The sequence below is a fragment of the Serinus canaria genome, chromosome 1A (assembly GCF_022539315.1).
Source record: "Serinus canaria isolate serCan28SL12 chromosome 1A, serCan2020, whole genome shotgun sequence".
In the NCBI taxonomy this organism is placed as follows: Eukaryota; Metazoa; Chordata; class Aves; order Passeriformes; family Fringillidae; genus Serinus; species Serinus canaria.
Genome location: NC_066314.1, coordinates 46,436,877 through 46,461,843, shown reverse-complemented (window position 1 = coordinate 46,461,843; position 24,967 = coordinate 46,436,877). Strand labels below are relative to the sequence as shown.

Sequence of the window (24,967 nt, the reverse complement as noted above, 5' to 3'; positions counted from 1 at the left end):
AGTGACCTGTGGGACAGTGAGCACACATCATGCTCAGGAAACTATCCCTGCGAATGAACATTGTGTGTTCACTTTTCCTGAAGTGTAGGGTGGAAAAAAAGTTTAAAAATCGCAGCCTATTCCTGGCTCTGAGCTAGTGCAGACATTCCCTGCAGGGAACAGTTGCCTTTCCTTTCCCTGAAATAGAAACTGACTTTACTCTAGCTGGAGCTGCCAATTGTTTGATGACTTAAGTTTCCCTCCACTACACATCTAGAGCCAGGGGAGCTATCAGCCAGCCAACTGCTCCATTCAAGGCCAGGGTACTTTTAAAATTCCAGCCCTTTGGGAAAATCCATAAAAGGGAAGCAGCCCCACAGCAAGATCTCTGCTCTGAATTCCCATCCCTTCTCCTTCCCAGTACATAAAAACATGCTGCAAAAGGAGTGATCACCCTGTGGTTTTACTCTGTTTCTTAACCATAGGCACCACAATGGTTGAGAAACAGCCCTCTTGTTCTCCTGAAGTGCCTGCCCAGCAATCAGCAATCAGAAAGAAAGGATCACTTGGATCCTCTGTTCTGCTGCCTGCTGTTGCCTGGCAGTTGTGCCATACAGATGTGGCCAGAGGGCAGTGGTGGTGAAGGTGTTGGGGAGGAACAGCCTAAGTTCCACTCCTGATGCTGCCTTCCATGCTGAACCAGGGCCAGTTTTAATCAAAGATTCTTTGATGGGGTCAGGAAAAATGACTTTTTTGATGGCACTCAGTGGTAGTCCGAAGTGATGTGTGTCTTTATTGACACAGGGCCTGTGGTCCTGGGGACACTTCTTTTGAGCAGGTGCGCTCGAAGATAGGGCATCTAGTTTCTTCTTTGGTGGATTCTTGCTCTTCAGGACTATTTGTTGACAGGGAAGCTCTGATTTTGCCCCTGACCTATCTAAACTGAAAGCTATCTAGCTGTAACTGAATGGTGAGGCTTTCCTGTTGAATTTGCGGGATGTGTAGCCACACGATTGCTGGAGTTGACTTTAAAAAGGGCTGAGACTGAGAAGCAGCAGGCAGGGAGAGGAGAAGTCTAGGATTATTCATTTCAACAGCAACTTAGTTTTCAATTATGTTAAAATAGGTGTGAATAGTGTGTCAAATGTTTTTTCAGGGGCGGACCTACAGGAGATGAAACATGAATGAAAAATAAATAGCATGGAAGAGTTATTTCAACCTGTCACAGACATGAAAAGAGAAAACACCATTTTAAAGATGTCTAAATATGCAGTTCTGGTCTGTTGCAATCTGTACATACTGCATGTTAACAGGAAGGTGAGCTTTGACACTGAAGGAAACTGTGCTTTAGCCCTTCCCTTTGTTTTAGCAAGCGTATGCTTGAATTGGAGCCCATCTGCCTTGGCAAGCGTTTGCAGTTGACGGAGAGTTCTTTTCTCACATTCCCAAATAGACTAGGCACTCGTTTTTTCATGTGACTGCATCTGTGTTAGAATTTGTGCCTGTAGATATGTCCTTGTTAGGCCAGAGAGTTTTGGTAAAAGTGAAATAACAAAGAAAAGGAAAAAAAGGGTCCAGATGACAACATAGTTCTGGATGCTCTCCTTCCTTTCCCAGTTCTCTTCTTTCAATATACTCAGCTGCAAAACACTGTCAGAAATTCCTGCAATGCTCAGTCTGTGGGCAAGGACCTGATGAGGGTGCAGAAGAAACAACTCATTTTTCTTAGACTGTTCCCTCACAGAATTTCATGCCCACTGAAAGATCTGCACTTCACTCAAGATCAGATGTTGGTCTTGGCTGAGGATGGTTTCTCACAGAAATCATCCCTGGGCTCTTTCACCCTTTAAAGAGAGTGTTTCCCCATAACCCACCCCTATAATAAGGTGCATACCCAGAAAGTATGGACTTCACATGAGGAGCTACAGATGTCAATATGATGTTAGAGAAGAGATGTGTATTATAAAAAGAAACACTGTTTCCTAGGAAATGGCCCTACCACAGCATTCTGCTCTCTGCTCCTGTCCCTGCTGACACTCACAAACATCCCTCTGGTGAGACTGCTGGTCTTCTCTCCCACTGATAATTAGAAAGACCAGCTCCAGCAAAGGTGAGCAGGTGGGAATGAGAGCTGGATGGGAGAAAAGTGTCAAGGGCTGAAAGGCTCCTAGTGCCATTAGTGCACTTGCCCAGATGAAAGTACATCTGCTGGGTCATTAAGTAGGTTCCAGGAGCCTGCTTGGAGTGCATCTTAGCTTATCAGGGATCTCCAGATGTGTGGAGTAAGTCAGACCTTCGCTGGGTGGTTCTGCAAGCTGGTGGAGGCCTGATCCCACTGCCTGCTGTGCTCTGCTGCCCCTCTGTTGGTGACTGCAAAGTGCTTGGGCTGGATGGTGGAAGGGGCACAGCAGGTGTTTCACAATGACCCTGGCCAAAAATGGTACCTCTGCTCCACCCTTTCCCATCCAACCACATCCTCTTGAAATGCCTGAGGGCACTCTGTGGGAGCAGGTGACCAGAAAAGGGAAGGAAGGATGTTTTATTGCCTCAGCTCTCTTCCTTTCAGGGGATTTTGGCAGAAAGGACTGGTTTTTTGCTCCTGGTCTCTCCAGCAGAAGGGATATATGGCAGAAATGTCGATCTGAAGCTGTCTGCAGCTACTTTGATGTAACATTTGAACAAAAATGTGTAACATTTGAAGCTGGAGTTTCAAATAAACACTTCCTTTACTAACACTGTTTTGATCAAATAACTGAGAAAATTTGAGTAAATTTACACTTATATACCATCTTTCTAACAGATTTCTGCCATGCTTGGTACTTTCAACCTTAACCACTAGACCCTGGAGCTAAAAGCTGCCTTTTTTCCTTTTATTTTCTTTTTCAATTGTATCAAAGTCAAATCTTAACTTTTCGCAGCAAGGTATTAATTCAGAATCAGCAGAAACTAGAATAGGCCAAAACTAAAACAAAGAAAGCAAATTGGAACAAAAGGGCTGTGTCAGCTTTTAGTAACCTTACCAGCAGATCCAAATGAATTTTTTTGAAAGCATTCCAGAATGTGACAGGCTGCTCTGGGCTCTGGTCAGAGGTGTGTGTGGGTCCTCAGCTGGGTTTGAAGAAAGCTGTAAAGAGCAGAGCAGGGTGGAGGGGAACAGGAAAGCCCGTGGGATGAGAACACATCTTGTTAGTTCCATTTAAGCAGAAAATTAGCCAAGCACACTGACTGTGCCTGCTTTGTGAGCAAGCATTCATGTAACAAGAACACCTTCCTAAATTGCCTTGTCAAAACGCTGTTAGCAGTGCTTGCAGAGATCAAGCATTTATTTGGACGTGGAGAGTGAATTCCTGCCATGCATTTAAAGAGAGCAGCTCAGCTGTGATTTGCCAGCCAGCTTTGGTTACACGTTGAGTGCAGGCTGTGTGGCACAAGGCTCTGGGGCACAGAGGAGCAGCTCCCCACGCCAGCCCTCTTTGGAGGTTCTCCCAGTCAGTTTATTCACACTCTGAAGCTCCCTCTAGAGCCAGGAGAAGAAAAGTCATCCCCAAAAGCTCCTTCAGTCCATCTCTTCCAAGCGCCTGCTCTATAATATGTGACCAATTATGGACAGCAATTCTTTATCCTTTTCCTGCCTCATTCAACGTCCCATGGGTTTACTAGGTTTACGTTCCAGTTTCAAATTTCAGACACTGCTCTGGGCCAGAGAGGGTCCCTTGAACCAGCCCTTGCTGTCCTGCAATGAGCAGGAGATGCTGTTGTGGAAAACTGTGTGTGGCAGTGGTGCATCTCTGCCCATTCTTTTCACGTTTTTTTCAGGTACTTTTTGACCCTGTTGACACCAGCAAGATTTGGGAACAATTCTGAATGACAGAACAGTTGCATGAGAGGGATGGATCTCCTCTAGATCCAAAGAGAAATGGGCATCTGGCTGTGAGCGTGCGGTGTGGCCTTCTGTACCTCTCAAATATTTGTCATGCAGGTACCACTGCTTGCATCCATACTCAACTCAGTATTCAGCAGGAGATATATGGCTGTTGGGATGGCGTTTATGCCCATCATGAATCAAGTCTCTGTATTTGAACAAACCTGCTTTGAAAAGTGTTTGTGGACTCTGCCTTTAAGGACAAATTTCATTCTTGATACCAAAATCAGATTTTTACTAATATCTCTTGTAGTATCCTAGGGCTCCCCTCTAGGCTGGGTATTATTTTATATTTGCAGCACATCAGACATCTAGTGATTGTTCAGATCAGGTTCACACTTTGTAGTGAGCTTGTATAGCTCTAGAAAAAAATGTTTTCACATGTGAAGTAGCTCTGCAGACTTGGAGAACTGAAACTGGGCAGAAAGGGTGAATATGTTCTCTTCCTGTCAGCCCTTCCTTGAACCTGGTGCAGTCAGGGAGCTGTATGGGATCTCAGAAAGCAAACATGTTGCTGTGCTTTGTGCCTCTTTACAGTGATGTCTGAAGAGGAGCATCCTTCTCCCTTTAGCTTCAGCACACAGCAATCATTGCACCTGGAACTCTTCCTTCTTCAGCCATTCTGTAGGCAGGTCTTCCCACAGCCAGTGGTCATGAGGGAGCCTAGAGAGCAGCAGTCTCTTTCCCTAAAATCTGCTCCTCAGTAGGGATCTTTTCCTCCATAGCATGGTGGATTGCAAGTAGGCATTGATGATCAGGCCGCCTACTTCTCACCACTTTTTATATTTCGGGAAGCATATGGTGGCTGACGCATTTCCTGATGCAAACCAAAAACCACATCAGTTTGGATCCAGGAGCTCTGATTATCGACATGGAGCTACAGACAATTCATTTCCTTGCTGTTCTACAGCATTTTCAATGAACTTTGGAGGTTCCTGTTCTCACCTGAAGCAGAGGCAGGGAGGAAGCCAATGGTTTGCTCATTACCTCGTGGGCAGGACAAACAGTGAATGGAGGTGGCCTTAGTTTCAGATGAGTGTTTGCTTGCTGAAGTGACCCTCTGACCTGGCACAGCTTTTATAATACTGATCAGGTCATGGTTTTAAATTCCCTTGTTCTGGGCCTTTGATGGTTGAGACTTTCCCATGTTTAAGATATATCATACTGCATTCTTCTCTTTATATTTCTTGGAAAAGAAAAGGTTTCTGTAAGCCAACAAGAATATTTCCCTTGTAAGGCTTCTGGAACACAATGTCTTTTTTTTTTTTTTTAGATTATTAATGTGGAAGTGATTGGACAGCTGTCATAGCAATCCTCATTTGAATAGATGTCAGCAATAAGGAAAGAATATTGCTTCTTGAAGGTAGTTTAAAAAAAAAAACCCTCAGAATCTGTTCATCAGTTCAAAACTGCCAGAAGAGTTTGTGAAAAAGGAACAAGAGACATGGATGTATTCAGGATCCCACAGCTAAGCACTTTACATAACAGACCTTGCATATGCTGAAAAATAAGGTGGCGAAGCAGCCCACCAGAAGCATTCCTCCTCCTCTAGCTCCTCTCTGAATTTGCCTGCTTGCCCAAATTCATGCATTTCCCATCTTCCCAGGTGCAGTGATACCAGCTGCTACTTTTGCTTTTAGCTCAGGGCAGCATTTGAGCTGCTGGACATCTGTGCCAAAGTGCTCCTTTCCTTTACCAGCTCTGCATCCCAGTGTCCTCTAGAAAAGTGCTGGGAACATCATCTTTAATCCCTGACCTCCAGCAACACAGGGATGGGAGAGGGGGCAACCTCTTCTCCTTCTAGGCTACTTGTCCACCTCTTCTGAGCCATTATGAGCTTGTTTTTGTGAGGTGGTAGCTCATCTTCCTGGATTCTCTGCAGGAAATGGAGGAGTTGCAGGTGGTTGTTCTCTGCCTGACCAGGGTGGGCACCAAAGGGGAGCCAGTGAACCACAAGAGCTGCAGTCAGACAGAAGTTTAAGACCAGCTGCCTCAGAGGAAATAAAAAGTGCCTAAGTGATGTGAATGCCATGGTTCAGAGTGGGATGGGAAAAGATGCGAGTCCCCGACAGGAGTTGGTAGGGAGATGGGCACATTGCCACCCAAACCAAAACTGTGGGCCAGGATTTTCTCCAGACAGCAGCTGAAAGGTGGAACAAACTGCTCTTCCTGCTGTCCCCTTTGGGTTTTGTGACTGCTGCATGGGATGATGGAAATGCTATTATTTTAGAAGGACGTTTTGGAAACTGAAGCTGGCTGCTCTTGACATGTTTCTTTGTGAGGGTGCTGAAATGAAGGAGAAAGGGTGTTCCAGATGCAACTGACTGCTCTGGGCCCTACAGAAGGTGAGCCAAGCCATTCCCACATTTTTATGTGTTTGATGGCAGAAGAGTTGGGAATTGCCAAACTGAGGTGCAGGAACTGTTGTTCCTGGCCATCCTACACCTAAACCTGGTGAGTACTTCCAGTGTCAATGATAAGTGCAAGTGGCAGTAGAGTTTTGTTATAACTGAAATCTGCTTCTGTCTCCACTAGGACTGAAATCAAACATCTGCATGCAACTTGGCCAAAAGTGCTCCCTGTTGTCTGGATCTGGAGAGCCGCTGAACCACTAGCTTTGAGAGCCTTTCACAGTCCCTGCTTCACCAAGGAGGGGACTGTCAGGCACCACCAGCCCTGCCACCCCTGCCCAGCATTTCCTGGGGCTACCCCAACCCTGTTCTGGTCCCAAGGGGCCATTCCAGCTCCTCTGGAGCCATCAGCTCCTATCCCAGCAACACAGAAATAGGGCCAGTCTCAAGCTCCCCACAGCCCTGCCTGGCCATGGTCCCACTGTTCCAGGGAGCATCCAATGCCTGGAGCTGGGGCTGAGCCCAGAGACCCTCTCCAGGCCTCATCCTGATCCCACCTGCAGCTGACTTCTTGGCCTTGCTTCTGTGTGTATATGGCAGGGAGCTGAGGTTTGTGGCACCTTAAAAGTTAAAATAAGCAGAAAAATTAATTACATTTTTTTTTTCTTTATGAACTTAGATTAATCATCTCTGAACCTTTCTTTCTGCTGACAGGAAATGTTAAGAAATAACACCTACAGCTGGGCCTCAGCAGGAGAAGGGTAGAAAATGTGAATCAAACTAAAATGGGAGGATCCGAGCAACCATAGTTTTGAGAATTGTGAATGACTCTCAGTTCTCCTATCTCCAAAAGAGAGATGGGCTTCACATATTTGGGAAAGCCATGGCAATGTGAAATGCAGTGCAGTTAGGTGTTCATGTGGAAAAGTCATAAGGAAGGAGAAGACTAGGAGAAAGAGTTTAAGAAGAATTCTCCTCAGTATGAGTCCAAGCAGCTGAACATTGGACCTTTGTAAGGTCCTTTTCCTTTTAATGTCATCTATGATGGCCGCTCAGCTTTGTACCCTAGAGCCAAATATCACAAAAGGGACATGCAATAATTGGAAAGCTACCCTGATTTTGCAATTTTTTTAGTTTGCTAGCAGGCACTAAGTTTGGTTAGGATTACTATATATTTTTTGAAGTTAATAGGCATTTGTTACTGCTTACAATAATCTATACTTTCCCTGCTGTCTGGGAAGGGGTCTAAGGGGCTTTCAGAGCTGATCTCTTGCAGTGCAAGCTGGCTCACATTGGTAGCACCTGCAAAAAAAAAAAAAAAATCTCATTCTGTAGGATTTGCTGGCAGATTCTTGCTGCTCTACCAGAGATCTCTGTCCATACTGGCAGTGTATGCAGAGACCAACAGCCTGGAATGCCACTGAGATCCTGCTGTTCTGGATTTCACCTCTTCTAGGGTGAGGCAGCAAGGCTGGCTGTAATTGTGATGGTGAATGCACAAGAGAGAGGGAGAATCTCTCCCAGGAAGGATCCTTCCTAGCTGTTGTTTTTCATGTCTGCATTGCAGAGCAATATGTACTGCTACTGTACCTTAATTAGGTTTGACCATGACTGGAGTAATGATCTCTGGTGCACAACTTCAGGTTTTTGTGGTGCTAATCACACAAGAAACAGCAGTTTTTGGGGGAGGAGGGTGAGCCATGAACCACAGTCTTTGTGTATTTACTACTCTATGAGGTGATGCTGTATTCCTGTCTCCTTGTAGGGCTGGATTATTCTCTTATCCTTCTGCATCCTTCTCCTAATAAAAATGACTTGACTGCTTGTATATAAAATGGTCATGAGATTATATAATCTTTGTACAAATAAGGAAAGGGAATATTGGAATAAAAACAGAAGAGGAAAATCAAATAAGTAGGAGCCCCTAAAGCAATTACAAAATTTAGCCTCAAGCTGCTCAATTTAACATTTGATAGAGAATGGTGGAGACAAAAGTGGAGTGAGATGAAGACTACTGCAATGTGTGGCAGTGTTGCAGTGGCACATCCTGAGAAGCTTTTCCTCTGGAGATGGTTGGTATTGTCCTTGGCACCACTATACAGGATTTAGGCATACAGCTGTGTGCCAGCTGTGTGGGTAAAGGAAAACAGTCTTGGGAATACTATATTACAGGCTGGAGGGAAGAGTGCTATTGTGATGCATTATTACTCTTATAAAATAAGATATGCAAAGAATGGGGGAGGTAGAAAGGCTTCTGTCCCAACACAAGTATTGGCATTGGTGATTGCAGGGTTGCTGAGTACAAAACCCTGCTTAGACACTGTAACACATTTAGCTTTTAAAGGACATCCAGGATTCTACTACACCTAAATGGATCAGAGCAGACACACAGTCATCCACCTACCTGATTGCAGGAAACTTTAGGGACATCAACAATTTCACTCTTCAATTCTTTATGCCCCCCTACTGCTACGTGGAGTAAATGTCACACAGTCAAATTCTCTTGGCTTTGTAAAATTTCCAGTGAACCTTACTCTATAAGCCATCCCACTTCCAACATGGTTTGAAAGCCCAGATCCAGATTTGCTGAATTTTCTGTCTTATTGGCACTCTCTGCCTGATCATAACATCATAATTCCTCAGTTAGGGGACCTCGATGGCAAGGAGGAGTTAGAAAGAAAACAAAAATGCAAGAAAAATTCGTTTATTTTCTTAAAGTCTTTTTTACCATAATTATACAAGAAAACATCAAAGTGCCTACATGATGTTTTTTTGAATCACACTTTGTGAATTAATTGAAGATGAAGAGTCTTCCAAAATCTTCAAGAGGTTCATTTTACTGTTCTTTGGTGGAATGAAATAGAGAAGTGAGGTAGTATTTTTCCACTCACAGATTTTTTATCTTGTTGAAAAAGAAAAAGGAAAGTTGATCCTAACTGGTCAGCATCATACCTAAACTATTCGAGTGCATTTTGTTTATGTGAGGTATAAAAACAAATGCAGCAGTCTGACCCTGCTAAACTATTGATGGCCATTAAACTTCAAGGTGAATGAATTAGTAACTCCTGACAGAGACACAAAACTATACCCAAAGCTGTAGCTGGTAAGAATGTATACATGCTAATGGAGTAGTCACCACAACGTGCATAAAGAGCTTTGCCTCACTTTGCGCTGCAGCCAAAGCTTTTATGTACAGAAACTGCTGGGACATGATCTGTAACACAGAAAAAGGGCAGTGAGTAAAAATTGTGGTTTTTCTTTCCAGCTTCAGATCAAAATATGAATAGAATGGTGCTCTGACATCTCTTGCAGACTCGAGATCTGTCCATTTATTTTTCCATGTTAATGAATTACATGAACCAATTTTACAGATTTAGCACTGTGTGCTTCATTTAGAGTGTGATCTGTTTCTGTGCACCAGAGACTTACATGAAGCTCTGTGGTCTAACACAAACTTTTTAATCTTTGGTGTTCAGGTCCCCAAATTATTCCACTGATATTGCAGAGCCTTTTGCTACGTTAACAATAGGAACGTGTTTCAAAGAGGGAGATAAAGTACGTGCTGTCTCATGCTTCATACATAGAAGCGTGGCGTTCCACGCTGGAAACTTTGGAAGTAAAGGAAAAAAATGATACCTAAGTGTTTCAGTAGCCAGAGATATAAACCTCAGCTTTGTGCTACCTCACTCTCTTTGAAAACTTGAGACTCTGATTGCTTTCTTATCTAAGGTTAAAAGGACCCACTGAAGATTAATACTGAGTTTTCTCACTCACGTTAACTTTAAAGAAAAATTTCTAACTTACGAAGAAAAACAAAACTTTCGCGATCTCGAGGTCCATTTGCTAGCCGGACTCGGCTATCCCCTAGCCACTCAAATCCAACTCTTTTCGCGACAAGACATCGACAGGCGAAAACCAGTCGTTCTCACGGCCTCACCGATGTAGAAAAAGGACCATTTCGTGACAGATAAAATAGAAAAAAACCATTCTATTTCACGCGAGGAAGCTCAAGACGGAGGGCGGGGCACCGGGCGGCGGCCACGCAGGGCGGGCGGGGCCAAACAGCGCCCGCCGCTCTGCGATAACCGGGGGGGGGCCGGGGCCGCCCCTGCCCGGTGCTCCCGGTTACACCGCAATGGCCGGGACCGCCCCGGCCCCGCCGCCAAGAAGCCGAAGAAGGCGGCGAGCGGCTCCAAAGCCCGCAAGCCCGCGGGGCCCAGCGTCACCGAGCTGATCACCAAGGCCGTGTCCGCCTCCAAGGAGCGCAAGGGGCTCTCGCTCGCCGCGCTCAAGAAGGCGCTGGCCGCCGGCGGCTACGATGTGGAGAAGAACAACAGCCGCATCAAGCTGGGGCTCAAGAGCCTCGTCAGCAAGGGCACCCTGGTGCAGACCAGAGGTATAAGTGCGTCTGGCTCTTTCTGCCTCAGCAAGAAACCCAGAAAAGCAAAAGAAAAGGGTCCTAAGGAGGGAAAAAACCTACAGTAGTCAAGTCCAAGAAGCCGGCGGCCAAGAAGCCCGCCAGCGCCGCCGAGAAGGCGGTGACAGCAAAGAACAGCCCCAAGAAAGTTAAGCCTGCAGCCAAGAAAGCAGCCAAGAGTCCCAAGGTGACAGAGGCTGTCAGGCCCAAGAAAGCGGTGGCAGAAGAGAAAAGCCCGGCTAAGGCGAAGGCGGTGAAGCCCAAAGCAGCCAAGCCGAAAGCGGCCAAGGCAAAAAGGCAGCGCACAAGAAGTAAGCCCCACGAGGAAATAGTCTTACTCTGCATTTAAACCCAAAGCCTCTTTTAAGAGCCACCAACATTCGGGCTGAAATGCTGTGGCTGCCGCCGGTTTGAGGAGGGGTGTGGGGGAACAGCAGTCTGCTGGTCACTGTGCTGTTTACTCCGGTAACAGCTAGACGCACTTGAATTAGTAGGGGGAGGGTAGTAGCGCCTTGGTAGCTTTTAAAATGCCCATAGAGCGCAGGGATTGGTTGCGGAAGGGCTGAGCTGCTTCCTGGGACTGGTGTCAGCCCCGCCCCAGAGCAGGGCTGGTGCTGTGTGCGCAGAGCTGCACCCGGCGCTAACAGTTATAATGTCTGAGATAAACATTTCAAAACCTCCCGCGAGCTTTTACCACCGTAATGAAATTCAAGCTCTTTCGCTGAATTTGTAGGTGGCTCTTAAAAGAGCCTTTGGGGTTTTTTTCTTGTTTAAACTTCGCAGCTCTTGATCTTCGGCGCTCACTTGGTTTTAGCCTTGTGGCTGTCGGTCTTCTTGGGCAGCAGCACAGCCTGGATGTTGGGCAGCACGCCGCCCTGCGCGATCGTCACCTTGCCCAGCAGCTTGTTGAGCTCCTCGTCGTTGCGGATGGCCAGCTGCAGGTGGCGGGGGATGATGCGCGTCTTCTTGTTGTCGCGGGCCGCGTTGCCCGCCAGCTCCAGGATCTCGGCCGTCAGGTACTCCAGCACGGCCGCCAGGTACACCGGCGCGCCGGCGCCTACGCGCTCCGCGTAGTTGCCCTTGCGCAGCAGCCGGTGCACGCGGCCCACGGGGAACTGCAGCCCGGCCCGCGACGAGCGCGACTTGGCCTTGGCGCGCGCCTTGCCGCCCTGCTTCCCGCGTCCGGACATATCTGCACCTGCACCAGCAAAGACAACAACCGAATGCGAAAGTTATAACGTCCGAGCTCGGCCTTATATACCTCTTCAGCAGAAGGCGCGACTTCCGATTGGCTAAGAAAGGGATGTGCCTAAAACAGCCAATAGGAACGCGGATCCAGATTTAACCAATGGCGATGAAGGTCGGAGAACTATCGTCGGAAAAGCTTGCCTCAGCCAATAACAGTGTGGACTACTTGATACCTAATTTGCATAACCGCCCTATAAATGCGGGCACTCAGCAGCGCACGCCATGCTCTGTTCGAGAGATTGTTGCTGCGGCTGTGCTGAGAGGATTCGCTGCCATGCCTGAACCGGCCAAGTCCGCCCCCGCGCCCAAGAAGGGCTCCAAGAAAGCTGTCACCAAGACGCAGAAAAAAGGAGACAAGAAGCGGCGCAAGAGTCGCAAGGAGAGCTACTCCATCTACGTGTACAAGGTGCTGAAGCAGGTGCACCCCGACACGGGCATCTCGTCCAAGGCCATGGGCATCATGAACTCCTTCGTCAACGACATCTTCGAGCGCATCGCGGGCGAGGCCTCCCGCCTGGCGCACTACAACAAGCGCTCCACTATCACGTCGCGGGAGATCCAGACGGCCGTGCGCCTGCTGCTGCCCGGCGAGCTGGCCAAGCACGCCGTCTCCGAGGGCACCAAGGCTGTCACCAAGTACACCAGCTCCAAGTAGGGCGCCTCGGACCGTCACTCTCAACCCAAAGGCTCTTTTAAGAGCCACCCACCTTCTCAGTAAAAGAGCTCATGCTGTCACGAGTTCCTACCTATCTCGTATTTTTTTTTTTTATTTTTCGGGTGGCGGGCTGTGGAGAAACGTGCATTTACGGTGTAAAAGTATCTTAAAGGAAGGCAGGATTTACAGGGTTTGCGGTAAACTTAGGCTATGTCCTGCATCTGATTCAACAAGCCCAAGGACTTTCATAACTCCCTTTACAACCCTTCAGAGTCCTTTGTGGTGTATGTACACGGTAGGTGAGGGGGGGGGTTAGAAAAAAAATCCGGTCGGTGGTCTCTCAAAAGAGGAAGCACGTTCCGAACGGCTGGTACATGGTAATTGGTGACCTACGTTAACGTAGCACTGAACCGGGTGCATTGACAGCAGAAGTGCTTTCAGACAGCCCGGTGCTCTTGTGCCGTGTTCTTTTGATCGAGGAAACAGACTCCGAGGTGGATTCCCACTCCCGGGCCCTGCAATGTGCATTGTCGCGGGTCACCGGGGAAAGGAAAGCCGAAAGCTTTCTTGCCCCGAATTGCACAGTCCCCCAGCACAGGCTCCCCAGTGTGGCTCTTTGCCGGCTTTCGTGCCCCCCTCTCTCTCCCCTCGTTTCCCCCGCCCCATACATTCCGCCGCCGAGCGCAGACGGGGCTGCGGGCGGGCAGAGCCGGGGCCGCGCCTCTGCCGCGCTCGGTCCGACCTGAGTGAGGACTGCGCGGAGCCTCCCCGTGGGCGGGCCCGGCCGCCTCCCACCCCGGCGCTGATTGGTTGCCGCTCGCGGCTCGCGGCCCGAGCGCGCGCTGCCCCGGAACGCGCTCCTCGCACGGGACGCGGCGCTTCCAGCGGGCCGGGCCAGCGGCCGGGAGAGCTCGGCGGGGCCAGGCAAGGCGGCTGCCGCCTGCGCCTTCGGCTTTGTTGCCGCGGCCCTGAACCGAAGGCGGCGACTGAACGGGAAGAAACCGCGAGCCCTCGGGGAAGGAGGCGGCCGCCGGCGGCAGCTTTAGCCAGCGGTTCCGAGGCCAGGAACGAACGCGAGCGGAGCGGCTTTGGTAAAGTCAGGGCGAGCCCTCACTGCCCCGCTCTCGGGCGGTGCCGCCACCGCCGCCTCCGCTATGCCCCGCAAGCCGCTACTGGGAGGGGGCGATGGCGGAGGCGAGGCTAGGGCGCCCGGCCCGCCCCGGAGGCGGGGTCTTTTCCCCTGGCGACAAGCGCCCAATGGCAGCTGGCAGCTGTCGCACAGGCGACCAATGGGAGCGGGTAAGGGGACTATAAATTCCGGCGGCGTAGAGCTGTGCCTATTAGGCTTAGTCTAAGTGGCAAGGGCTGTGAGTGTTGAGGTGTAGGTGCTGAGCTATGGCGCGCACGAAGCAGACGGCGCGGAAGTCGACGGGCGGCAAGGCGCCCCGCAAGCAGCTGGCCACCAAGGCTGCCCGCAAGAGCGCGCCGGCCACGGGCGGCGTCAAGAAGCCGCACCGCTACCGGCCCGGCACGGTGGCGCTGCGCGAGATCCGGCGCTACCAGAAGTCCACGGAGCTGCTGATCCGCAAGCTGCCCTTCCAGCGGCTGGTGCGCGAGATCGCGCAGGACTTCAAGACCGACCTGCGCTTCCAGAGCTCGGCCGTCATGGCGCTGCAGGAGGCCAGCGAGGCCTACCTGGTGGGGCTCTTCGAGGACACCAACCTGTGCGCCATCCACGCCAAGCGCGTCACCATCATGCCCAAGGACATCCAGCTGGCCCGCCGCATCCGCGGAGAGCGCGCCTAAGTTCCCTGCCGCAGCCCTTTGCGGCTGGGCAGTGACCCAACCCACGCAGACCCAAAGGCTCTTTTAAGAGCCACTACATGCACACTTAAAGGAGCTGTTGCGCTGTTGCAAAATATGTACCACTTATTGAGCTTAGGGTGAAACGACTGCAGAGGTGTTAAAATCCAGGTAATTTATCGATGATCATTTCTACCAATAGAATTGTAATCTAGACCAATGGCTGCTTTGGAGGCACTACATACACCCTAAATTACATTACCAGGCTTGTATAATAATTGTGAATAATAAAACTCCTTCTGTGGCCAAGTGTATTTCACTTTTGTATTACCCACCAAACAATTATTTTTCCACGTGCCCCACACCTCATGAAACGGTGATTAAAGTAGCGCAAACAGCTCTTTTAATTGTGCATGTAGTGGCTCTTAAAAGAGCCTTTGGGTCTGCGTGGGTTGGGTCACTGCCCAGCCGCAAAGGGCTGCGGCAGGGAACTTAGGCGCGCTCTCCGCGGATGCGGCGGGCCAGCTGGATGTCCTTGGGCATGATGGTGACGCGCTTGGCGTGGATGGCGCACAGGTTGGTGTCCTCGAAGAGCCCCACCAGGTAGGCCTCGCTGGCCTCCTGCAGCGCCATGACGGCCGAGCTCTGGAAGCGCAGGTCGGTCTTGAAGTCCTGCGCGATCTCGCGCACCAGCCGCTGGAAGGGCAGCTTGCGGATCAGCAGCTCCGTGGACTTCTGGTAGCGCCGGATCTCGCGCAGCGCCACCGTGCCGGGCCGGTAGCGGTGCGGCTTCTTGACGCCGCCCGTGGCCGGCGCGCTCTTGCGGGCAGCCTTGGTGGCCAGCTGCTTGCGGGGCGCCTTGCCGCCCGTCGACTTCCGCGCCGTCTGCTTCGTGCGCGCCATAGCTCAGCACCTACACCTCAACGCTCACAGCCCTTGCCACTTAGACTACTAAGCCTAATAGGCACAGCTCTACGCCGCCGGAATTTATAGTCCCCTTACCCGCTCCCATTGGTCGCCTGTGCGACAGCTGCCAGCTGCCATTGGGCGCTTGTCGCCAGGGGAAAAGACCCCGCCTCCGGGGCGGGCCGGGCGCCCTAGCCTCGCCTCCGCCATCGCCCCCTCCCAGTAGCGGCTTGCGGGGCATAGCGGAGGCGGCGGCGGCGGCACCGCCCGAGAGCGGGGCAGTCAGGGCTCGCCCTGACTTTACCAAAGCCGCTCCGCTCGCGTTCGTTCCTGGCCTCGGAACCGCTGGCTAAAGCTGCCGCCGGCGGCCGCCTCCTTCCCCGAGGGCTCGCGGTTTCTTCCCGTTCAGTCGCCGCCTTCGGTTCAGGGCCGCGGCAACAAAGCCGAAGGCGCAGGCGGCAGCCGCCTTGCCTGGCCCCGCCGAGCTCTCCCGGCCGCTGGCCCGGCCCGCTGGAAGCGCCGCGTCCCGTGCGAGGAGCGCGTTCCGGGGCAGCGCGCGCTCGGGCCGCGAGCCGCGAGCGGCAACCAATCAGCGCCGGGGTGGGAGGCGGCCGGGCCCGCCCATGGGGAGGCTCCGCGCAGTCCTCACTCAGGTCGGACGAGCGTGGTAGCGGCCCGGCCCCGGCTCTGCCCGCCCGCAGCCCCGTCTGCGCTCGGCGGCGGAATGTATGGGGCGGGGGAAACGAGGGGAGAGAGAGGGGGGCACAAAAGCCGGCAAAGAGCCACACTGGGGAGCCTGTGCTGGGGGCTACCGTCTATGCCGGGCTGTGCAGTTCGGGGCGACAACTCTTACTGATGGGAGGGAAGGAGGGAGGGCATTCACCTCGGATGCTTTTGCTCAAAACCAAACTAACAGAAAAACAAGGGCGCAGGGTCGTCTGGAATCGCCTGTGCTTTAAACGCTCCCTATTTACACTGTCATCTATTCGCGTAGCTCAAGAGGGAAGCCTTTCCGACTAGCAGTCAGGAACAAATTTGCTTCGGCCGTTTTGGGACCACCGACTGCACTCGTTTGTCTAACCCGCCACCCTCAAACTGTGCATGTGCCTAAAGCAGGCTCACAGGGAATTATGAACGTTCCCTTCTCCGTTGAAGCAGATGTAAAGCACATCCTTTTAACTCAAACAATGCACGTCCCACTTTCCTTACAATATACAATGCTTTCATACTGTTATCTCTGTTTTCCCAAAAAAAAAAAAAAAAACCAGAGGGGGACAGGAAGGTACAGATCACCATAGCATCAGCTCTTTTATTGAAAAGATGGTCCAGGAGGTCGAGTACAGAGGCAGCTTACTTGGATCTGTTGTAATTGGCGAGAGCCTCGGTGTCCTCGGAGGCGGCTGCTGTTTTCCCCTGCCAGCTGCATGCTCCGTTCGGGTGCGGGGCAGTTTATGGAGACGGGGTTGCCGAGCACTGTGAGTTCTCGTGGGCTGTAGGGAGATGCCGCCTCCCCAGGTCCATGTACATGGATATTCCTGTGTCCTGGCTATCAAAATGCAGTGTTATTCGCGCGGCACAGCGGGGCGGGGACACCGCGGGCGCAGAGTGAGGCGATGTTCGCGCTCTCCGCCGGCTCCGAAGAACTCGTGTGTCCCGGGGAAGAGCAAAGCGGAGTGTTTGCTGCTTGGAACGCAGAGCGATGCGTGTGTCACCGGGAGAGGAGACATCCGTGCCCTGCCGGGCGCTGACTGAGGTGTGTGTCAGCCGCTGCAGAGTGATGCGTGTGTCGGGTGGCGCAGAGCAATGGGTGCACAAGGAAGCAGCGGAGTGCCGTGTCCGCTCGTCGGGAATCAGAATGAGCCCTCCGTCGGGGAGGACAGAAACGATGCGCTAGCAGCTCTGAGCAATATTTGTCAGCTGGTGCAGAAGGATCTGTGTGTTTCCTGGGTTCAGGCGGTGCCGTATGTCGTAGGCAGCAGGGCGATGTATGTGCCGGGGGTGCGGAGGGTTCTGAGTGTCGGGCCGCAAGGCTAACGTGGATTGAGGGCTAGGAGCCATGTGGTTTTGGCAGCGGATGGGGATTGTGCGGGAACGGCTGTGCAGAGCCACTCAGAGATACAGGACTGTCGTTCTCTGCGTGCATCGTCGGGCGCAGTGATTCGTTTGTAAAACAGTGCAGAGAGATGTTCTTTCCTTCGGGAACGAGGCGATATGTGTGTAAACCGGCGGGCAGCGATGTGTGTGTCAGGGAGGAGCCGGACGATGCCCGTGCCATAGGGAGGAGAGCGGTGCGTGTTTCGGGAGGCGCAGAGCGATGGCAGCACCGTACGGAGGGCAATGTGTGCGCCGGCGGTGGGGAGCGACCCGTGTGAGCGGAGGTGCGCGATGGTGCTGGCGCCGGGGAGCGTAAATCTAATTTGTTTTTCGGGGTGCGCTGTCTTTTTCGGGATCATAGAGCTACGTGTATGTTAGACACACCCTGTGTGTATATTTGAACATCGTTTGATGGTAAACATATTATGGAACGTTTAAAAAGTGAAGGATGTGTAAGCTGAACAAAGCAGAGTACTGAAGCACAACAAAAGGCTCTGGAGAGAGGAGGTCATAATTAACCAGCTTAATTCCATGTTTCTCCGGCCGATCTTGCACAATTTGCGACAGCGCAGCGAGAGTTGAAAACCTTCCGCTTTCCCGTGTTCCCTTTTGCCGAGCACGGCGCTGCCCTCCTTGTCCGAAGCTCACTCGGCGGTGGGACCCACCCCCGCTCAGCCGGGGCAAGAGGAGCTGCTCACGGAGGTGCCCACCGCCATCAGGGGCTCTTTGACAGCGCTCTGCCCAATGCCACGACTCGTTCCGCTCGGCCCCTGCGCTCCCGGCTTCTCTCCGCGCCCGGCTTTGCCACTGACGTGTTAATTACTACACGTTCCTTTGACGAATTTGTATGTGCCTCATGTGGCTATTGCTTTTCAGAAACATTGGTTTTAAGGCGGCTAATTATTTTCTGTTTCTTGAATCTCTGCAGGCAGCCCTTGAACTGTCATATTATTGACCCCAAATTAACACCTAATGGGCTTCCTAGGCCTGTGCGGAAACAGAGGAGTTGTACAGTCCCACAGCTGTGCTCGTGTCCCGGAGCAGCTCCTTGCCCCAGCCGCTGCACCCTGGTTAGCCCGTTCTGTCCGGGTGGGACCGCCGCGGGGCTGACAGCAAACCTGACCTTGCTTTTCTTCTTGGTACTCACTCTCTGCTTTATCTGGATGTTGAGTGAAAAGTGATTGTATGCGGACCTTTTCTAACTGTGAGAACTGCTGAAATAAATGCAGTGTCCTATCTTGTGTGGAAGTATTGGACTCCTCCTCAGATCGTGCCCGTCTGTCCATTTGTCGCTGCCGAAATCTGTGGAGTACAATACATACGGGAAACAGCCGCAAGCACAGAAATCGTTTAGGGGAACCTGCGATGGTCAGGCTCAGGAAGAATCGCAGCAGGACCCTGACTGTCAATCTGCTTGCTCATCACCTGCCTTCACCGTCTACATTTACCCACGCTGGTCCGGCACACTCCATCTCCTCTCCGTGGCGGCTGCAGCCGCAGCTCCGGGCCCCGAGCACCCACACGGCCGTGGCAGGGAGGGAGGGTTGGCCGGAGGGGAGGGAACCTCCGGCACAGCCCGGAGGGAAGGGAAGGTGCGGAGTTCTTTGTGTTCCTCCTTGAGGCACGGAGGAGTCTGCGCAGGCAGAGCGGCGGCATCCAAGCCCTGTTCCTTCAGCATTCCAACGCCTCCTCCCAGCCCTCAGAGGCAGCAGACTGTCGCCCAGGAACACACTCCATCCCATCCCCTTCTGTCACTGCCGCACTTGGGCCCAGATTTGGCCGTGAAGCCACACTTCGCCTAATCAACACATCAGTTATCATTGTTTGATCTTCTGTGTTATCCCTTAGCTATCCAAGAACGGCTTCATACAGTTTCTTAAGGTGAAAATACCTTGGCATGGGTTGGGGAGGAAATTCCTCTTCTCAGTGATGGTACAAAGTGCTTTTTCTCAAAACTATGGCAACCATCACTGACAGAAACAAATATTTTACCAAACAGGTTATCTCTTTGCTTGCATATGATCTCAAAAATCTCATGGTCCCAGGATTTTTTTGTTTGTTTTTATGAGATTAAGAGAATCTAAACCCTTGATGGATTTTTGCAGATGGGTCATCTCTCTGACACGGATTGCCTGTTACAGTCTTCTCCCTAACAGGCACTGATGGATATAATATTTCACATGGGCAAAAAAGCTATGTGCCATTGCAAAAGATAGTGAGTAACAACGGGGATCACCACCAGAAGGCACAGTTAAAAACAAAAGCAAAAAACCAAAAACCACCACTAACAAAAAAACCCTCAACATACAAATACCCATAAACAACAAAAAACAACTCCCCCCAAAAAAAACCCAACAAAAAAACAAATCTCCCCCCCCACCCCCCCAAAAAAAGCCCAAAACCAAACAAAAAAAAAAACAATTCAAAATTGACCCAGGCAGTATAAATCAGTTTTTCTTTGGGAGCTGCTTTTCAAACTGCATCTGTAAGGAACAAAACCATAAGAGCCCCCACAGTTAGTTTGATGTCTTTTTAGAAAAATTTCCATGAAGAGCTGTGGATGAGTAAGCTGAACTCATTGCTCAGGGTGGATGTACCCACATGATATCAAGGAGATGGGAACACAAAGAGAAACATTTGCACATTTCAGACAGGGATTTTAACACCCTTTTGTTCCTATAAAATACTTCCTTTCCCACAGAAACAGCCCACGGAGATATTTGACCAGCCTGTTCCTCTCCTAACTTTTTCTGTGCTTTCAGATTTATGGAACTACTGATTCCCTGGACACAGAATGACATTTGGAAGGGACGTTGGTCCTCATTGCCAGTTCCACATGATGGAAAATCCAAACCTGCGCCACAAGTGCAGAGCAAAAATGCTTTATTCATGACAGTAACAGTGTACAGGCAGATTCCATTGCAGATTCTGCATCCAAGAGGACTCTGTTCCCATAAGGAATACTTACTTCTTGTTGGTTGGACCTTTTTTCTCCCTTTTACCTAGCCAGACTTGAAGGTAATTTGTTTTTCAAGTTTTCTCAAACTTGAAACTCTGCACTAAACCTGCTGGTTTTAACACCTTGACTTTGGGCCTGCATTCAGTCTCAGGTTTTACCTTCCACGTTGTGCCTGTGCATCTCTGACTCCACTGGCTCCACTCTCCCAGCTCAGCCTCACACCAATCCCATCCCAGCAGTGACCCAGGATGGTGTGGCTGTGCCCAATCACTGCCACAATCCCTGCCCCACTCCTCATGTGCATTAAATTGGAAAAAGAATCATAGTAATTCAACTGATTGATTGATCTGAACTGATTCTTGAAGCTATCCTTTAAGTAAGCTCAGAAGTTATTAAAACCTTTGTGGTGTGGAATGATCAAGGAACTATTTTTCTCTTGCTTTAAACCAAAATAAAACTGTTGAAAAAATCTGACTATTTTTGTAAGAAAGTAATTGAAAAAAAAAAAAAAAACAAACCAAAAAACAAGTTGTCTCTGTGTAATGCCTAAATTTCCTGCCTAATGCCTACCAAAACTCTGCCCATGGATTTTTTATTTTAAGAAATTGGTGTTCTATCTGGGGTCTTTAAATCTCTATGAACACAAAAATCTTTTGTCATGGGCAGGAGTCCTTTGCTGTAAACTGAACAGAATGTAATGATAAGTTCTTCCCTATTGAGACATGAAGTTTTCATACTCATGTAACAATGGATTATGGTTTAGGATATTATGAAAAATCAGTTTTTAAATAAAAATCATGCATTGACAAAAGATGTCTTTTAAATCACACAAAGTCTGCAATTACATCAAAGGCAGGTTTGAGTTGCCATGAGTAACTCTGTGATTTTTAGTTATTTGCACCAGAAGCACCCAAAGGTCAGAATGAATTTATCTGCACAACATAAATGAAGTATCACTGCTCAGTAGCACAAACATCAGGGAGGGCTTGAGATAATGCTGAAGTTACTGTGCAGACTTAGGCAGCCCCAGGTGAAAAGCACGGTAATGTTGGGTTTGGCAGCTCCAGGCTTCGTGCATGACCTGATCACCCTGTTTGAGGTATGCACAAACAGGCTGCACTCCTGCCTCCAGCTGCATCTGGGACATGGATGTCTCCATGTTTTCTCCTGCGCAAACACTGACAGTCAGTCACAGCCACAGTTCACTCAGTGAGATTAATTGCAGGACTGAAGGGCTGAAATGGATGGCTATTAAATGTTCAGAAGGTCAGGAAAGAAGGGTGGGAGCAGGTTGTTTTCTACCTGAAAACAAAAGGTGGATTGATTGCAAAGAACTGTGTTAGAAAAACAGTGACTAACAGCTGAGACCTTTGGTATAAAACTAGAGGCCAAGTCAAAAAAGGAAACCTCACTGTCAGTATTTACCACAGGCCACCCAAACAAAGGAAGAAGGATGCTGATGAGGCTTCTTTCTTCGACTATAGGTGCCATCATATCCACAGGCTCCTGTTGGGGCACATCAGCCAACCTGACATCTGCTGGAAATGTGGCAAAGAAAGCCATGAGGCATCCAGGAGACTCCCAGAGCACGTTGAAGATAAATTTTTATCAGGTGAAAGAAAGCCCAACCAGAGGAGAAGCATTACTTGACCTGTTCTTGCCAACAAACATGAACTAATTGAAGAGGTCAAGAATGGCTGTAACCTTGGCTGCTGCCTGAGCCCAGACCTATCACAAACTTGAGGGATATGGGCCAGGCAAAGCACAGAGACAAGATAATTAATTTAGTAAACATTCAGTTGCATAAGAAAATAGTATATGGAAACCCCTTGGAAACTGCCCTCAGGGATCATGGAGAAGGTTAATCAAGCCTGGAAGTTATTTGTTAAGGACATTTGTCCTATGGAGCAGGTACACTTGATTCCCACATGTAAGAAAGCAGGCTAGGAAGGTAGAAGACCAAAATGGCAGAGTAAAGACCTTCTGATCAAAGTGAAGTGCAAGAAGTAAATGCACAGGCAGTGAAAGCAGGGACACATATCCTGGGAAGAATGTAGAGTGCTGTCCAGATGTGTAGGGATGAAATCAGAAAAGTTAAAGTACATCTGTAACTAAATGTGGCAAGGGACATAAAGAATAATGAGGTCTTCTGTAGGTACACTGGCCAGAGAAGGAGGACCAGATAAAACGGGCCCCCCAATAAAAAAGACAGGAGATTTAGTGACTGCTGGCATAGAGAATACTGAGGTACCCCACAAATATTTTTTTTCCTCAGTTTTCACTGGCAGGCTCTCTTTCCTGTCTCCTAAGCCTGTCAATCTCAAGGCATAGACCAGGGGAACAAAGTTCCTCCCCTGCTGTAAGAAAATATCAGGTTCAAGACCATCTGTGGGAGGTGAATAGGAAGAAACCCATGGCACCTAAGGGGATTCATCCCAGGATCTTCAGGGAATTAGCAGATATAGCTGCATTTCAGATACTGTGTAATATTTTCATCAATAACAGAGTGGGATGGAGTGCACCCTCAGCAAGTTTGTGGGTGCCACCATGCTCAGTGGGGCCACTGATCCACTGGAGGGAAGGGACACCGTGCACAGGGACCTTGGCAGGCTCGAGGAGGGGACCCACGTGAACCTCATGAAGCTCAACACTGTCAAAAGCATGGCCCTGCACCCAGGCCAGGGCCATTCCAAACATCAGCACAGGCTGCAGGATGAACTATTACAAGCATCCTGCATAGAAAGGCTCAGAGACATGGGTGGATGGAAATCTGGACATGAGGTGGTGGCAATGGGCATTTGCTGCTCAGAAAGCCAGTGGCACCCTGGGCTGCATAAAAAAAAAAAAAAAAAAAAAAAAAAAAGCACAGCTAGCAGGTTGAGGGAGGGGGTTCTCTTCATTCACTCCACTCTAATGAGACCTCACCTGGAGCACTGCACCTACCTCTGGGGTCCCCAGTACAGGAAAGACTTGGAGGAGGATCACAGGAGGGCCATGCTAATGATCAGGGAGCTAGAACATGAAGCAAGGCTGGGAGAGCAGTGGTTGCTAAGCCTGGAGAAGACAAGGCTCTGGGCAGACCTTTATTGGAAAACAGGGCAACCTTGACAATGGGGAGAATTGGTGCATCTGACTCCACTGATATCATAAGGCTAATTAATTACTTTATTATGCTATAGTATACTATGTTACATTACACTATGTTACATTACATCTAAACAGAATCTGCACAAGCACCCAGCTGCACTCAACTGCCCAGAATCTCGTGGTTGTCTGCTGGCTGAGAGTCTGCACACACACTTGGCCCTGACAGGCCAAGGAAACAAAACCCCATCACTCTGGGTAAACAATCTCCATACTGCATTCTACTTTGGCACAACACAGGAGCAGCAAATGAGATAAGAATGGTTTTGATCATTCTTTTCTCTGCTTCTCTCAGGCAGAGAATGTGAATCCCACAGACCTCAGTGTGGCCTTTTGACACATAAAGAGCATTTATAAGAAAGACAGAGAAAGACTTTTCACCACGGCCTGTTGTGACAGGCAAGGGGCAAGGTTTTAGAAATGGAAGGAGTTAGATTTAGGTAAGTTCCAAGGAAGAATTTTTTCATTATGAAGGTGGTGGGACCAGAGAAGTTGTTGATGCCTTCAATGGAAGAGTTCCAAGCCATGCAGGATAAGTCTTTGAGCAACCTGTTCTAGTGAAGATGTTCTAGTGAAAGCCCATGACAACAATGTTGGTCTAGATAATCTTGGAAGGACCCTTCCAACACAAATCATGCTATGATTCTGTAGTGCACCAAATCACATGGGCTCATAGGAAGGACCTGCCTGAAAGCACTTATCCATACCAGAACAGGAGAAAAGGGAGTTCTTGAATTTCTGACTGAACTTTGGAAAAAAATCATAAAATAGCATCATAAAATAAGCTGAGTTGGATGGGATACAACAGCACCATCAAGCCCAACTGCTGGCCATATGCAGGATGCACCAAGAGTCACACCCTGTGCCTGAGAGTGTTGTCCAAAAGCTTCTTGAGCTCTGTCAGGCTGGTGCTGTGGCCACTGCCCTGGGGAGCTGTTCCAGTGCCCAAACACCCTCTGGGTGAAAAACATTTTTCCTGATATCCAGCCTAAACCTCCTGTGACTCAGCTTCATGCCATTTCCTTGAGTCCTGTCACTGGTCACAGGAGAGAAGAAATCAGTGCCTGCCTCTCCTCTTCCCCTCATGAGGAAGCTGCAGACTGCAGTGAGGTCCCTCCTCAGTCTCCCCTACAGGCTGATCAGGCCAAGTGACCTCAGCTGCTCCTCTTGTGGTTCTCCTCAGACCCTTCACCATCCCTGTGGCCCTTCTTCAGGTGCTCTCTAATAATGTAATGTCTTTTTTATTGTGGTGCCCAAACTGCACACAGCACTCGAGGTGAGGCCAACCAGTGCACAGCAGAGGGGACAATCCCCTCCCTTGCCCAGCTGGTGATGCTGTGCCTGATGCCCCCCAGAACAGGGCTGGCCCTCCTGGCTCAGGGGGCACTGCTGGCTCATGTTCAACTTGCCATCAACCAGGACTGCCAGGTCCTTTCCATGGCACTGCTTTCCAGTGCCTCATTCCCCAGTCTGTACACACAACCAGGGC

At 49.9% G+C, this 24,967-nt stretch overlaps 3 protein-coding genes across 3 annotated transcripts; 1 reads left to right on the top strand and 2 right to left on the bottom strand.

The window, feature by feature from the left end:
* Positions 1-8,988: 8,988 nt before the first annotated feature.
* LOC115485216 (histone H2A-like) lies at positions 8,989-11,917 on the bottom strand. The gene is made up of 2 exons (XM_050970032.1): positions 11,474-11,917; positions 8,989-10,711 (listed from the first exon to the last, which is right to left on the bottom strand). The coding sequence occupies exons 1-2, from the start codon at positions 11,857-11,859 to the stop codon at positions 10,378-10,380; spliced, it is 720 nt and encodes a 239-aa protein (XP_050825989.1). The 5' UTR covers positions 11,860-11,917; the 3' UTR covers positions 8,989-10,377.
* Positions 11,918-12,017: 100 nt separating this feature from the next.
* On the top strand, positions 12,018-12,655 carry LOC127059128 (histone H2B 5-like). The gene has a single exon (XM_050970020.1). The coding sequence runs from the start codon at positions 12,018-12,020 to the stop codon at positions 12,570-12,572; it is 555 nt and encodes a 184-aa protein (XP_050825977.1). The 3' UTR covers positions 12,573-12,655.
* A 2,139-nt stretch (positions 12,656-14,794) lies between these two features.
* LOC103813336 (histone H3) lies at positions 14,795-15,309 on the bottom strand. Its single transcript, XM_030237691.2, has one exon. The coding sequence runs from the start codon at positions 15,276-15,278 to the stop codon at positions 14,868-14,870; it is 411 nt and encodes a 136-aa protein (XP_030093551.1). The 5' UTR covers positions 15,279-15,309; the 3' UTR covers positions 14,795-14,867.
* Positions 15,310-24,967: the final 9,658 nt, after the last annotated feature.

Coding starts and splice junctions, on each gene's coding strand:
- LOC115485216 (XM_050970032.1), bottom strand. CDS start 11,859: ATGTCCGGACGCGGGAAGCAGGGCGGCAAGGCGCGCGCCAAGGCCAAG. Junction 10,712..11,473: donor AGCCACAAGGCTAAAACCAA/GTGAGCGCCGAA, acceptor TTCCCTCCTTAG/GACCCTTTTCTTTTGCTTTT.
- LOC127059128 (XM_050970020.1), top strand. CDS start 12,018: ATGGCGATGAAGGTCGGAGAACTATCGTCGGAAAAGCTTGCCTCAGCC.
- LOC103813336 (XM_030237691.2), bottom strand. CDS start 15,278: ATGGCGCGCACGAAGCAGACGGCGCGGAAGTCGACGGGCGGCAAGGCG.